The sequence below is a fragment of the Berghia stephanieae genome, chromosome 4, assembly GCF_034508935.2.
Source record: "Berghia stephanieae isolate SIO BIC M18660-M18661 chromosome 4, UCSD_Bste_1.3, whole genome shotgun sequence".
NCBI lineage: Eukaryota > Metazoa > Mollusca > Gastropoda > Nudibranchia > Aeolidiidae > Berghia > Berghia stephanieae.
Genome location: NC_088363.1, coordinates 86006964 through 86021963, shown reverse-complemented (window position 1 = coordinate 86021963; position 15000 = coordinate 86006964). Strand labels below are relative to the sequence as shown.

At 38.8% G+C, this 15000-nt stretch overlaps 1 protein-coding gene across 3 annotated transcripts in view; it reads left to right on the top strand.

The window, feature by feature from the left end:
* The window catches only part of LOC144971455 (uncharacterized), a 378626-nt gene that overhangs the window by 277727 nt on the left and 85899 nt on the right, over window positions 1–15000 (top strand). For 2 of the 3 annotated variants that reach the window (XM_078912378.1, XM_078912377.1), the window contains exon 2: window positions 10469–14366. The exons of the other annotated variant lie outside the window; for it this stretch is intronic. In XM_078912378.1, the coding sequence (XP_078768504.1) occupies window positions 10736–14366 (3631 nt within the window). In that variant the 5' untranslated portion in view covers window positions 10469–10735. The remainder of the gene's footprint in view (window positions 1–10468; window positions 14367–15000) is intronic. 3 annotated transcript variants of the gene reach the window in all.

The following is a 15000-nucleotide window of genomic DNA, read 5'->3' as shown; positions in this document are numbered from 1 at the left end:
CTCGCGCTCGGCGCATAGTTGAGTGCTTGGAAAAGGCTCTTTACTCACATTTTCTCACCGTACTCAGGTGTAAAATGAGTACCTGGCCGTTAACAGCGTTGTCTTTGTCCGAAAAAATTGTAATATCGTCTAACAGGCGTCATGTCCCGTCCTACATGTTAAATGTTGCCGTTGGCCAGGGACCCCTTGTAAAGCGCTTTGAGCACATTTAGTGGATATTGCGCTATATAAAGCTCAATTAATTTTGTTAAAAAATATTTTTTTGGAGTAGTAGTAGTAGTAGTAGTAGTAGTAGTAGTAGTAGGGTTTTTTTTTTTTGAGTGACGTAAGTAAGTATGATATGAACAGCAGCTAATTATTGAAGCTTTACTTGATATAAACAAATAACTATATTCGCTATCGTACTCTGGAAAAAAAAAGAAGATTTTGAATTTCCGGTTTGAGAGTTTTTGATAAGGTGAAGGTCATTTTAATCGATCGAAATTTGAAGGACGAGTTTTCTGGCCTACATTTTGAAAACGTTTTTAATTTTTTTTTTTTTTTTTGTTTAAATACTGCCGAGTACGGCCGTTCAGAGTATGGTTCAAACCAAAATTATAACCATTCTTCGGTCATATGTCAAGTGATACGTGCGACGTAATCTGGAGTTATAATTGGATTCAGTAGTCTGATGTCACACCGCCCGGCAACGGCGGCCATCTTGGTTCTAAACAGAGAAAATCATTACTTTTTATTCTTCAAGCTGGCTAGAACTTTTCATATGTCTTGTGATCAGAATGTGTAAACGTAAAAACATGATCAAATTTATGTTTTTTTTTCCCCTCTGGATACGCTTTTATGCTCGCCGGAGAAATATTTCATACGGGTGTCCGCCATTGTTCCGATAGTTTAGAGCCAGTGTTGCTAAGTTACCATGCGTCATTAGGAAGGAAGTGACGCTACGACTATTGAATCCTATTCTCTTATGATGATGTTAATAATAATGATGGCGACGATGATGGTAATGATACAGTGTATTACGTAAGAGTTTGTTTTGAAAATTGACATAGGTTGTGATTGGGATCGCATAATTTATTTATGTGACAGATGGTTTAATTACACGGTGCTCGCTTGCACACAAACGCACACACACACACACTCACTCACTCAATCAGACACTTACACACACGTAGCCACACATCCATATAACCTTATAAAGACATTTACATTTACACACATACTCACATACACGCACACACGCACTCACTCACATACACACAAAACAAGAAAAAAAAAAAAAAAAAAAAAAAAAAAAAAAAAAAAAAACAACAACAAAAAACACACTACAACAAAAAAACTAAGTGAAGCCCAACAACAAAACAAACTTAAAAAAAAAAAACCCACACAAAAACCCAACCGAACAAAATCCAAACAATCAACAAACAAGCCCAGAACAAACAAACAAACAAACCAGTGCGAAGTATTAGTGTTATAGGTGTCATGTCTCGTCCTACGTGTGAATCGTTGCTGTTTGCTTGGGACTACATGTGAAATGATTTAGGAGCATTTACTAGATGTTCCGCTACATAATATGGTTTTATTTTTGAAGAAAAAAATAAAGCAACTTGTCCTCACTTAGGAAAAGAATAATTTTTTAAACACGTGGGGTTGGGAGTAGGGATGGGGGGGGGGGGGGGGGATGTAAATGACACCATTATGGCGTTGACGACAAACTCTTTCTTCATTGTGGCCAGGAATTGATAACTTCAAAATTATCAATTCAGATGACACCCGAGTTGTCCAAAAATTCTCAAACTAGACATTTCATTAAAGTCTCAGGTTTAATATTATTCTATTCGACAAGTTTGAGATATTGGCTTAATCAAATCTATCGGAAATGAATGAAACGTTTTCTGGCCTTTATAAGAAAAAAAAACAAAAAACAAAGTGTTTTGTCAATGTTGACGTTGAAAGAACTGGATAATGTGTTTGAACGTTCTGCTGGCGTGTTGAAGTTTAGGCCTGATTTGAATATCTAAACAGTTGTAGTTTCTTTTGAATTGGGTTTGTAGCAGGGCTCTGGCACACACAGCCTTGGGTTGGAGTCTTTTTTATTTTCCTGTTGTTGAATATCAGACGTGCCAACCCTCCAGAATTTCATGGGGGAAAATTTAGTATTTTTTGTCATTTATTTATTTCAATTTTATCTCCCCGATTATATTTGTTAATTGTATTTTATTTTCTCAAAAGATTATTATAATTAATTATTTCTCTGTATCGCGGTGCTTCGAAGATATTTCCTCTTTTTTAAAATTGTTCCAATCATCAGCACTTGAAGTCATGATAGAATTAGTTCGTGCACCGTATAGTATAAGGTCAAGGTGAGATTGAATTGAGACTTAATGCAGTAACTGTTACATTAATTGGGTAGGGATCTAGGCAGCAAAGAGATGGTAAAGGGAGTAATATTTCTTGTTTCCTTTGTTGTTATAGTTGACTGACTTCGCCAACACAGATGTGCTCCATTCTTATGACACGGTTTCTCGCAAAAATGTTGCAGTTGTAATAATAATAATAATAATAATAATAATAATAGATCTTTATGTCCATAAATATGGCAATTTGTTACACTTGTTATAACGTTAAACGATAACTGTAACATTGAACAGATATTTCACTCCTACTTATGCTCTCTCTCTCTCTCTCTCTCTCTCTCATTCTCTCTCTTTCTCTCTCTCTCATTCTCTCTTTCTCTCTCTCTCTCTCTCTCTCTCTCTCTCTCTCTCTCTCTACTTTCTTTCACACGTGCGATATACACAACATAAACATATTCATTTCGTTTTCAATTTGTTACTATTGTGGCAATTCGACACCAAAAATTATCATCATTATCAATTGGTCAGTTAATCTTACATTAAATAAAGTAATCAGTTAATCAGTCAACGAATCAATCCTTGGTTTTGCTGTACCATATGAAATATTCAAAATGTTTATTGCTGATGGAACGAACGTTGATTTATACTTGTTAGTTCTACATTTAATCTGACAAAACCTTCTCCCAGATGGTAAAAGACTAAATTCATGGTATAAAATATGTTTTTTATTGTTGGTAATTGAGAATGCTTCCTTTCTATTGCTTTTCCATGAATTCTTTCTACTCCATCAAGAGGATGGTTTATTATTTTTGATGCCTCTTTGATAGATTTTGAAATTTTTGATTTATCTTTAAGTCGGCATCCTCCAAACATATGGTGCAGCCAAACGCAATTAACTTTTAACAATATATAAATTTAATCAGTTAATAGTACGATCAATTTTGTTTTGTTGTTAATTATTTTTTGGGGGGGGGGGGGGGGGGGGGGGGTTCTGTCTTCAAGTAAAGCAGTTATGCAAACAGTCCAACTGTAGAGAGTAATTATTAATTGTGCGGCTATGTGGTCTAGTGGTATGACACTCGCTTTCGGATCGGAAGGTCCTGGGTTCGAGCCTCGCTCGGTGCATAGTTGAGTCCTTGGAAAAGACTCTTTACTCACATTCTCTCACCGTACTCAGGTGTAAAACGAGTACCTGGCCGTTAACAGCGTTGTCTTAGTCCGAAAAATTGTAATATCGCCTAACAGGCAGCATGTCCCGTCCTACATGTTAAATGTTGCTGTTTACACCTGTAAAGCGCTTTGAGCACATTTAGTGGATATTGCTCTATATAAAAGCTCAATTTAATTTTTTTTTTAAATTTAATTTTATACATTCAATTAAAAGAATTACTTGCTTTCGAGGTTTATGGTTTTTTTTTTTTTTTTTTTTTTTTTGTTGTTTTGGGGGGGGGGGGGGGGGGGGTTGGTAAAGTCAGTGAGTGATGTGTTTGAATCTTTGGCGACAGAATAGAATTGTCTACTGTCACAAAAAATGAGTAATTTACCGAGAATTTCTCTGTCATTGACCTCGATATAAAAGTACGCATTACGTCATTCCACTCACTGCCTATCAATAATCATCAACCTCAGGAAATGTGTCTTTTTAGTGAAAAATCGATACATCACGTAATCATATCGAAATGTGGCAACGTTGTATCGATTACATGAGCGTCACTGTATTAATGAATATTAACCAGTTAACTGCCGTTCTCTGGAAAGATACGTATTTTAAAATTTAGCCAGAAAACTCGTCCTTTAAATATCGATTGATTTTTTACATGAGTCATTTAAATCGATAAATATTTGAAGGAAGAGTTTTCTGGCCAAATTTTAAAATACGTATCTTTCCAGAGTACGGCAGTTAACTGGTTGAATACAACAATTTCATTTGACCCCCTTTCCTCTTAACATTCATCTCCCCTCTCCTCCTACCCCTAATCCCTAGCATTTTTCCTTTTTATTTACTCGTGCTTTGTTAGTGCATCACTCTCTTTGCCCCCGAGAGCGTTGTATTCAGTGCATTTGTTGTTTTTTTTTTTATTTGAAGCCGAATGGAATGAAATCGATTCCAATGATTGATTCACCGTTGTCACAAGTGCTTTTAACCTGGGCAGCTTGTAATACTATTGGTGCGATTACGGTTACGACACTTACCGTTACAACAGCAAATACATTATGGTCTTAGTGCGGCTTTGTGGTCTTATGCGATGACACTTGACTTGCAATCTTTAGGTCAAGGGTTCGAATCTCGCTGTGGGGTGGAGCAAAGTTGAGTCCTTTGAGACCTCTCTCATCTTACCCAGGTGTAAGATGAGTACAAGGCCTGTAACAGAGTTGTATGTGTCCAAAAAAGATTCAATATCACCTTACATGCTGCATCACTCGTTCTACGCGTGTTTAATGTTGGTTTTGGATTGGGATCCATAAGTAAAGCTTTAAACATTTTTAATCCCGCGATAGAAAAGCTCAGTTTTTGTTTTTTTGTTGTTCTTGTTTTTTTTTTGTGTGTGTGTTTTTTGTTGTTGTTGTTGTTGTTGTTTTTTTTTTTTTTTGGGGGGGGGGGGGGGGGGGGGGGGGTGGAGTTACCTTGTGCTTAACAAATATAAAATCATCTATGTTGTAGGCGCTGAAATAGTCCAAATGTGAATCAAAACGCAAATAAAAAACATATACAGACACACACACACAAATAGACACACACACACACTCACACACACACATGCAGATAGACACAAACAAACACACACGTGCACTGATTTGAAAATAATTAAGAACTTCTCAATTTTTCGTCCACTGACGTTCATGATTTCCTTCGCCCTTTCTCATTCTGCTCTAGTCCTTTTCCACAACATCGCCCCCCCCCCCCCCTCTCTCTCTCTCTCTCTCTCTCTCTCTCTCTCTCTCTCTCTCTCTCCTCTCTCTTTCCCTCTCTCTCTCTCTCTTCTCTCTCTCTATCTCTATCTATCTATCTATCTTCTATCTATCTATCTATCTATCTATCTATCTATCTATCTATCTATCTATCTCTATCTCTATCTCTCTCTGTCTATCTTTCTCTCTCTATCTCTCTCTCTTTCTCTCTCTATCTCTCTCTCTTTCTCTCATTCTCTCCTTCTCATTTTCCCTCTACCTTTTTCTTTATTCCCCCCCCCCCCTTTCTCTCTCTTCTCCCTCTCGCTTCCTCCGCCCCTTCCACCTCTCTCCCTTTTTTTCTGTTTTATTTCGTACATTAACTCACTCAACCCTAGAGATTTTTCCTGCTTTTCAAAATTGTAAAAAAAATGTATTAAAAATGAGCATGTACATAGATTGTTTTATTCATTTACCATTAACATGTAAAAATTAAAAACATTAGCTTTGATACTACGCCTATGATTTGTCTCGTAAAAATGTAATAAATAGGCATGGGGTAAAAGTAACCCCGGGTAAACTACGGATATAGTCGGTGTTAGGGTTGAGTGAGTTAATAATGCTACCTATCCGATACATCTAATCTTTATTTCCTGATACTAATCATTTAGGAATATGAATGCGATGTGAATCAACACCGAGGATGACACACTGACTATGATATTATAGTCACGGACTTGGATACGTGTGTACGGTATTACAATGAGTTTGTCACGGAACGACTTTTGAACGCACCTCACTCTCAAAACTATAAATTATGTTTTAAAATAATCAGGAACTGCAACCCTCATATTCTTGACCCAGTCTGTAGTTCAATGACAAAAAAGTTTCATACACATTTTTTCCCCATATCTTTATATCATCTGAAACCAGGGCTTGTTCCTTAATTTTTCATTTTTACATTCTTCTTGTTTTGTGGTCATTGTAGGAAGGAACCCTCACTTTAGCAACTTTACAGTCTTCCTTTCTTTCTTTTTTTTTTTTTTAATTGATGACCTAAATTCACACAACCGTCCGCACTTAATAAGTCGATAGAATGGCCAATCATGACAATTTTTACCATTTAACCCTTTACAGACGGGCATCAATAATTGTACTAAAAACTCTACCGATTTTAACCACGAGGACAGTTACAAACGAAGCGCTCATGACCTCAAAGTAACCCCTTGTGGCACGATGCTATGACAGGCTCCCTCTGTGAAATTGGTTAGGTCTGTCGATATTATATCCATATAAATGACGGATGAAATTATTATCTTAAAGAGATTCAGTCTTGCTGTTTAACTCTCTCCTTACCAGCCATTTTCAGGATTCTCCCCAAAAACTTCAAACCCAACTAACACAAAAAAAATTTTTTTTTTATCACCCAGACATAATAGAAGTAAAATTTTTGCAATGCATAGTTTCTTTAGCACAACATGCTCTACAACACAATGTTCATTTTCTTTAAATTTTATGATCTTCAAAAGAAAATTTAATAAGAAAATGATTGGTTTTATCGTACCGAATGTGACAGTTTCATACAGTTGGTAAGGAGAGGGTTGACGGTTAAGCCTTTGAAACATTGATGTTGACATCGTCCAGAGTGACAATAATTTTGTTTATAGCTACCTGACCTTGTTGATACCTCGATGTTGAATCGATACGGCCGGATGGCTCGGAGCTGAGTACCTTAGCTTAGCTATATTGACCACGTCGAACTAGTCCAATGCACGTGAGTGATGAGAGAGAACGTATGTGTAGAAATAGTCGTCATACAATAACCTAAGAATGTATTAATGACCCTATTTGTGGCTGGGATGGGCTCAGTGTGCTTTGCAGGACGTTTTTTTTAAGATGATGAAATAAGGAGCAAGCGTTGGTGTTCTATTATTTCCACCAGGTCACTGACCTAATATGTTATATTTATTGTACTCGGACTTTTTAACAATTAATGTCATAAAATGTTATAATAAAATAAATATAATATGATATATAATACAATATAATATGATAGAATGTTTAATGTATTACAATATTCGGTTCAATTTCGGTTATATTCAACTAAAAACCAAACCAAACAAAAAAATGATCATAAAATTACAACAAACTAACAAACAAACAAAAAAATAAAAAAAATAAAGAATTTCCTAGATGGTTTTTGGTTGGTACTTATTCACCTAATGATTAATTGTTTCCAAATGTTACAACACGATATCGATGTGTTGATGACAGTCATTGTTCTGTGTGTGACACACGGGGGCCAATCTTCTCGTTCAGGTTGATTTTGTTTTTGTTTTTACGTTAGAAAAATATTCTCTCTCTCTCTCTCTCTCTCTCTCTCTCTCTCTCTCTCTCTCTCTCTCTCTCTTTTCTCCCCCCCCCCCCTCTCTCTCTCTCTTTCTCTCCCCCCCCCTCTCTCTCTCTCTCTCTCTCTCTCTCTCTCTCTCTCTGATTAAAGAAAAACGCGAACGATTGATACTGATTATGTGTGAATAGTTTGTGTCTGTGTAAGCTGCTATAATTCGACGTGGAGTTATCGATTCTCGCTGGAGATCGAAGACGATTGATTTCTTGTTCTTTTTTTATGGATGCTATATTATATTTTATTAGACTAGTGGAGAACTGGCAATATTTGCGCGGAAATAAAGCCTATCACGAACGGACTCTCACCTATTCTAATCAGTAACTAAATAAATAAGAACACAATTAGGCACTCACACTTGTGTGTTCTATTTTCTTTTCTGCTTTTTTTTTTTTTTTTTTTTACTGTCGGATCACCTACCTATTGCCCCAAAGGCAAGAGTTTTACACACAATATTCCAATCGTCTTTGTTGTTAGTATAATGTTACTATTTTTTCTATTTTGGTGAAGTGAAATTCAGTTGTAATTCCCACGAATTTGATATGGTATTGTGCCGTTGGAGAGGGTAATATGACCCAATGTGATATCATGTTTATGTTATTTGTCATCCGTGATGATGCAATTATTATATAATTGGACGTGATGTTTACATCAATGATGATCTCATTTTTCACCGAGTTTTCACTGATTTTATCATTGCCATTTTAACCAGTTATTTGCCCAACTCTCTGGAAAGAAAAACAAGAAATGAAGTGAGTAGGAAACTGCCAGAAGACAATAGAGAATAAAAATTTCGCGGCGGCGATGGGGGCTCGAACCCGCGACCTTACTGGTTCGACAACTCCGCCTGACCGGGGAGGGATAGCTCATACTGTAGATTCACGATCTCCCCGCCAGGCGAAGTTGTCATACCAGTAAGGTCGCGGGTTCGAGCCCCATCACCGCCGTGAAATTTGTATCCTCTATTGTCTTCTGGCACTTTCCTACTCACTTCATTTCCTGTTGTTTTCAACATGAGTGCCTGCTTCACTCACTTTTCTCAACTCTGGAAAGACACTACGTATTTAAAGATTTGGCCAAAAAAAAGAGTATACCGATCGATTTAAATGATCCTCATCTCGGCAAAAACTCTCAAACTTGGAGCCTCGCGAAGTTCCAGGTTTGAGAGTTTTTGCCAAGATGAGGGTGCTTTAAATCGATTGATATTTTAAGGACGAGTTTTCTGCCCAAAATTTTAAATACGTGTCATTTCAGTGCATTTAACTGGCTAAAAACGCTAAAATTGAATTCTAGATAATTTTTTTTCGACTGGGAACAAAACACACGACTTTCCTTCAATTATAAATGGTCGGTCCCTTTTCAACGATTGCACACTGCCAAAAGTCTTCAACGTATCATACGTTTGTGGACATGAAGCGGTCTGGCAAGAATCTAGCGGAGGACCTATAATATTCACAACCCTTTCTGAATCTAGTATTGGCTCAATTAAAAAAAAAATCTTTGCCTTACTATACACGTCTCTCTCTCTCTCTCTCTCTCTCTCTCTCTCTCTCTCTCTCTCTCTCTCTCTCTCTCTCTCTCTCTCTCTCTCCTATCTATCTATCTATCTATCTATCTATCTATCTCTGTGTGTTTGTGTGTGTGCATGCCTATGTGTATTTGAGCATTTACGTTGAAGTAAATATCGTTTGTGATGTACAATTTTGGAGCAAGAAATAAAATCCTATTATCTGTTTAAATTTGCGCAAAGATCAGTTAAACTAACTCTTCTAAGTACATAAAAAACGGGGTTGGTAACGTACAAGACTGGGGAACCAATTAGCTGCATTTAATGTATTTATATAGAGGGTTATAAGCTCCGTCTCGTAGAATAATTAAGGCTGGCTTCATAAGATAACCTTTACAGTGGCGGATATGTTGTGTGTGTTTCGTGCACGAGTCGTCAGACTTTGAACAATGGGTTTTGATTTAGAGTCTGCTGAGCTCATTTCTGTTGTGCTGCTGACTATGGTCTCATGAGAGGAATGGGGCCGGGAGGCTTTTGGGATTTATATCAAACTGGAACGGACTTAATGAGCTCATTGTCTGCGCGCGTCAATATAATATACATTGTGTGTGTGTGTGTGTGTGTGTGTGTATGTGTGTGTGTATGTGTGTGTGTGTGTGTGTGTGGTGCGTGTGCGCATGCATGCGTGTGTATTACTATTGCCGGCCGATTGCATCGTGAGTCACGAGTTACTTTTCATTATTATAGTTATTGTTTTGTTACTACTACAAGTACTACTACCACTACTACTACTACTACTACTACTGAGACTGCTACTACTACTACTACTACTACTACTACTACTACTACTACTACTACTACTACTACTACTACTACTACTACTACTACTACTACTACTACTACTAGCACTACTACTACTACTACTACTACTACTAATACCAGCTGTCATCACTAGTTACTATCATCATCACAAAATTAATAGTGAATTAATTTCCCCCCCCCCCCCCCCCCCACCCCAACCCGCCCCCCGCCCTTCCGTCCGCTAGGTATTTAAAACATGTATAATGTTCTTTTTTTTTTAAAAAAACATTTTTAAAACGTGAATTGTCCAAGTTACCAATCCAAAGCTCACGCCTAACTGGTTCCACCATAGACCTAATAGACGAGTCAGTTCTTTACCAAAAAATCAATAATCTCACCGTGCTTCGCGTTAGCTATGGAAGATTAATGATCAGTTTCTTGTAGGTTGAAAAAAAAATACCATCTTCATTGTGTGTGTGTTTTTATTTTAAACTTTTTTTTTCAACCCGACAGTGATATTCTCCAGGCTTTTATAAAACGTTGATAGAATGAAGGAGAAAATATAACTAGAAATGAACGGTCAGTGAACAAAATCCCCGATTTTCGTATCTTTCACAAGAGAATGGATTTTCACAGAAGGCGGTTGGAATTAGTTAGAATTATGAACACGAACGTACGGAGACTATTTTAAAGACAATGAACAAGATGTGCTAATGTTCTTTCGTTTGCCGAGACTGCGAGCAAGTAATTAATGTTTAACATATTCTTGTTGTTGTCATCATGACGACCACACTAGCGGGTGGTGGTGTCCGCGATATAACACCACCTGCTTTATCCCATGACCAACATCATCAAATTCACCACCATCAAAAACAACATCTACAACAACAACAACATCTACAGCAACAGCAGCAGTGTTACGGCGATTACGACTCGGTATGCCTTCATCAACATACAAATCAACATCATCAATTGAATTCATCGAAACCTTCGCCCGTTACTCATCGCCCTAATGGTCATCATCAGCATTATCATAAAAAACAACAGGGCGATATAAACTCCAATATCAACAACAATAACAGCAATACGTTAGGAAACCACAACAAACACCACGAACCCAACAACCACCAAGAAACAGGACAACCACCACACAACCAGGACAAACGATTTAAACCACGATCGAATCCTCGAAAGGGTGGTCTAGTTGGACCCCGGCGAAGGAGGCCCGAGTCCCCAGGATCCACTGCTACCTACTCCACCAACAAAAACAGCCAGGGTAATCTGACGTCAGACTATGATAACGTCATTCCATCTGCTACTCTCGCCGTTGAGTCTGCTATTAGATTGAGTAAAGTAGAAGAAGAGGAAGGAGGGGATGAGCAGCGAGTGCAACAGGATGAAGGAAAAGATGAGCTCGATAATGGCATTAGTGAAATGGGGATGACCAGTAGTGACTTGGTGATTGATGTTCATGATATCGATAGCGATAAAAGCGACATCCAGATGTCTGTCAACTCCTCGGGGGATTTAACGACAACCCCGACATCATTTAATGGTACCGTTACATCGACTACCACCATCCCTAGTGATGCGGAACCGCTGAAAATCAACGACACTCACTCTGAGCGTGAGGGCGGTGTGTGCGATTCGCACGTTCGTGCTGCGACTAACGTGAGCGAAAAACAAAGCACCGCAACGACTACAGATGGTAGTGGGGTTAAAGGAGAGCTTAGTGGGAACAAGGCACTAGACGCTTGGCGCAAATCTGAAGTTGGCGCTGATCATCGTCGAGGCGGGGCTTATTCTGATTTGGATAACAACAACAATGACGACGATGATGACGAAGCTGTTAAACACGGCGGACCTGATGCTTTCGATGAAAGTGGTTTGAGTTCCACATTATCGAGTTTGGTTAGTGACAATGAGAGCTTATTGAACAGGGACTCCAATCAATGCAATGGCATTGGTAGTAAAACTTACTCCACCGTGGATAGACCAGGAACACGGCAACACGATTATTTATGTGATAGTCGAACGGTTACCTCCAAACGAAACATAAATAATAGTGATTCGGAAAATATTTCAGTGAACCGTGAAGGAACTGGTCAGAGGTTCAGTGACTGTGATAGTATTGATAACAGTAGTGTCAAGTTAGCTGGTGTTGTAGGCGTAGTAGGGTCGTATGGTGCCTGTGGTATTCATTCAAAGGACTGTGATAATTTAAACAGTGATGTGATAGCTGTAACGCCTGACATTAGACCATTAAACGTTGACAAAGGTTTGAAGTGGAGCGAATCGATAACAATAAATGATACAAAGACTGGCACTACTCCTCGGGAATCATTACGTCAAGATAATAATCATCATTCTGTGACGTCACCAACCGTCAAGATGGGTGCCAAACAGTCAAAGAGACCGAATGGCAACAAAACGAATGCCGTATCATACGACCACGCTAAGTCAAAAATAGAAATGAAAGAAATGCCTAGAAATGGAGATTGTACTCCGAGTAATGAAAACACACATCATTCAGTGTATTCCGATAACAAGGAAGTTCAATCAGTGGATCCAATTCATGGAGAAATTATTGAAGATGAAAAGAGGTCCTTATCATTGGATTCCTATCAAACCATTCCCGAATATCCAGACGAACCCAGTAAAGGGTCAGCATCGACTTTAAATGTTTCTTTTGACGTTAAAGAAAATGGAGCGCCATCTCCTCTCCCATCATCGATGATGTCCAGCCGTGAAAATGTCCTGGCTTCAAACAGTTCCATTGGCGACATGACCAGTTGTTATGATGCAGAGAGTTACCCTCAACCCATTTACGCAGTTGTTAACAAAAAGAAAAACGATCAAAGCAATTTGGTTAGACAATCTGTAGTAGATGATGACACCATTGATCAAATGGACGGTGATTACTCAGTGCCATTATGGGGATCTAATAAAAGCATTCAACCTCCCTCGTATAACTCAGTTATTCATAATATGCAGCGGCAACATATCGTCAATCCATCTAGAAGGCATAAGGAATCTGTTAGTGCTTGTGTTAGCCTATCATCCTTAGCCTGTTCTGAGAGGGACGTTGAGAAGACGAAACCCGGAACGAGATCCAATGTGGACACTGACGAGTATGACGATGCCTTCATTGAGCCACACACTCGCTCGCAGATGAAGAAATCCTCAACGATAGATAGTATGATGCCTGAACAATGGAAAGGAAGCCTGAAATTTCCTAGATCTCAAAGTTCTAGCCGTGATTATTTTAGTCTTGGCCGGAGACCTAAGGTAAAACGATCCCACACATTAGTAGACGCGCATGGCAAAGCCGTTAGCATGGACACACTGCTCAAGGCCAGGCGGCGTGGACAGAGTTTTAGAGAACCTTGTATCGTCACCCCAACTGATAATTTAAGCGTTGAAGACATTCTGAAATCTTGCGAAAATTTCGACGCTGAAAGCACCGGTTTTAAAAGCCGCTCTGAGTCAGCGAGTTCTGTATCGACTTCAAGTCGGCAGTTGCCTTTCTTTTTGGTAAAGGAAAACGATGTACCGGAAGTAGCGGGTAATCTTGGTGATAAAAGATTTAATAATTTGAATGTATCTCTGTCTGAAACCAATGAAAGTGTTAATTCATCAACGGATACTGTTCAAACGATGAATATTGTTAATGGAGAAGATGTTGAATTGAGGCCATCTCGATCACTAATTAATGGCAATTCTTTTAGCTCATCAAAACTTCCAGCGGTCTCAGTTTCAACCCAAGTAGCAAATCCGAACACCGATAAGCCTGTGGTCGTCAGTGGGATTAACGTGCAATCTGAACCATCTTCCCAAGATCTCAAAACCAAATCCTCCTGCTCCTCGGCGTTGCCTCAATCATCTTCTCACATTCCGTCACAGTCAACGTCCCAAATAAAATCGACCACTACAGATAGTAGCAATTCCATCCCCACGTCCACATCCATGCCATATCCGTCAAAAGTCCCATCAACTCATTCCTCCTCTGCATCGTCATCAACAATGTCGGTATCCCATAATAGTCGCATGCCACTTTCATCTCATACATCCCAGAACTCTCGTTCAATATCAACAACAATTTCGTCATCCCAAAAATCCACACACCTCAACAACTCAGCACCCGATTCAGGAGTTTTCATGACATCTCCCACATCTGAAATGTCATCAGTATCTCTCATATCGTCGCCGGAAATAAAATTCTCTCCCGATCCAGAATCTGATCAATCCGTTACCTCCCCATATCCAGTGTTCTCCCCCAGTCCCACGGATGCCCCTCGTTCCAAAACGACACCAATGACGTCATTGACCGTGGATATATCGTCGTCATTGTCAGAAGGATGTACGTCACAGAGCTCGTCTCCTGCGCCTCATTCTCCCAACTCATTAGCCAGTAAGTGTTCTATTTTTTGCCACACAATTTTTGTCTTTTTTTTCTCTCCAATCATCCCTTTAAAATCTCACAATTCCTGTTTAATTTTTTCTTTCTACTCATCTCATCAATTTCTATTAGTCTTTAAATCCTGACACCATCTATAAGTGCCTTCTATCATGATGGTCATTCATCATGATGGTTACCAAATATCACGAACCCTTGAGCTATTTTCCCATGTTTGGCTAAGGGCGTTGCTAGGTTGTAGCTTATACAATACCTATTTATTTTCAATTACTCAACTTGCAAATGCTGATTATCAGGCAGGGACACGTCCTGCCTCCTCCAACACGGACCATGTGCTGGTACTCTGGTACACAAAACGGACCATGTGCTGGTACTCTGGTACGTTGACAAACACTTATTTTAAAATTCTGGCCAGAAATCTTTTGCATCATAAATCAAAGTTGATTAAAGTCACCTTAACTTGTGAAAAAATCTCAAACCCGAGCCGAGCCATCTCTGAAGAGTCAGGATTGAGACTTCTCATCAGGTGGAGTCACAGAGAATGTTTTCTGGGTAAAATTAACAAAGAAAAAAGTGTTTTGTCAATATACGTCATTACAACGGTTACAAAGCATCTGGAGACTGGTGG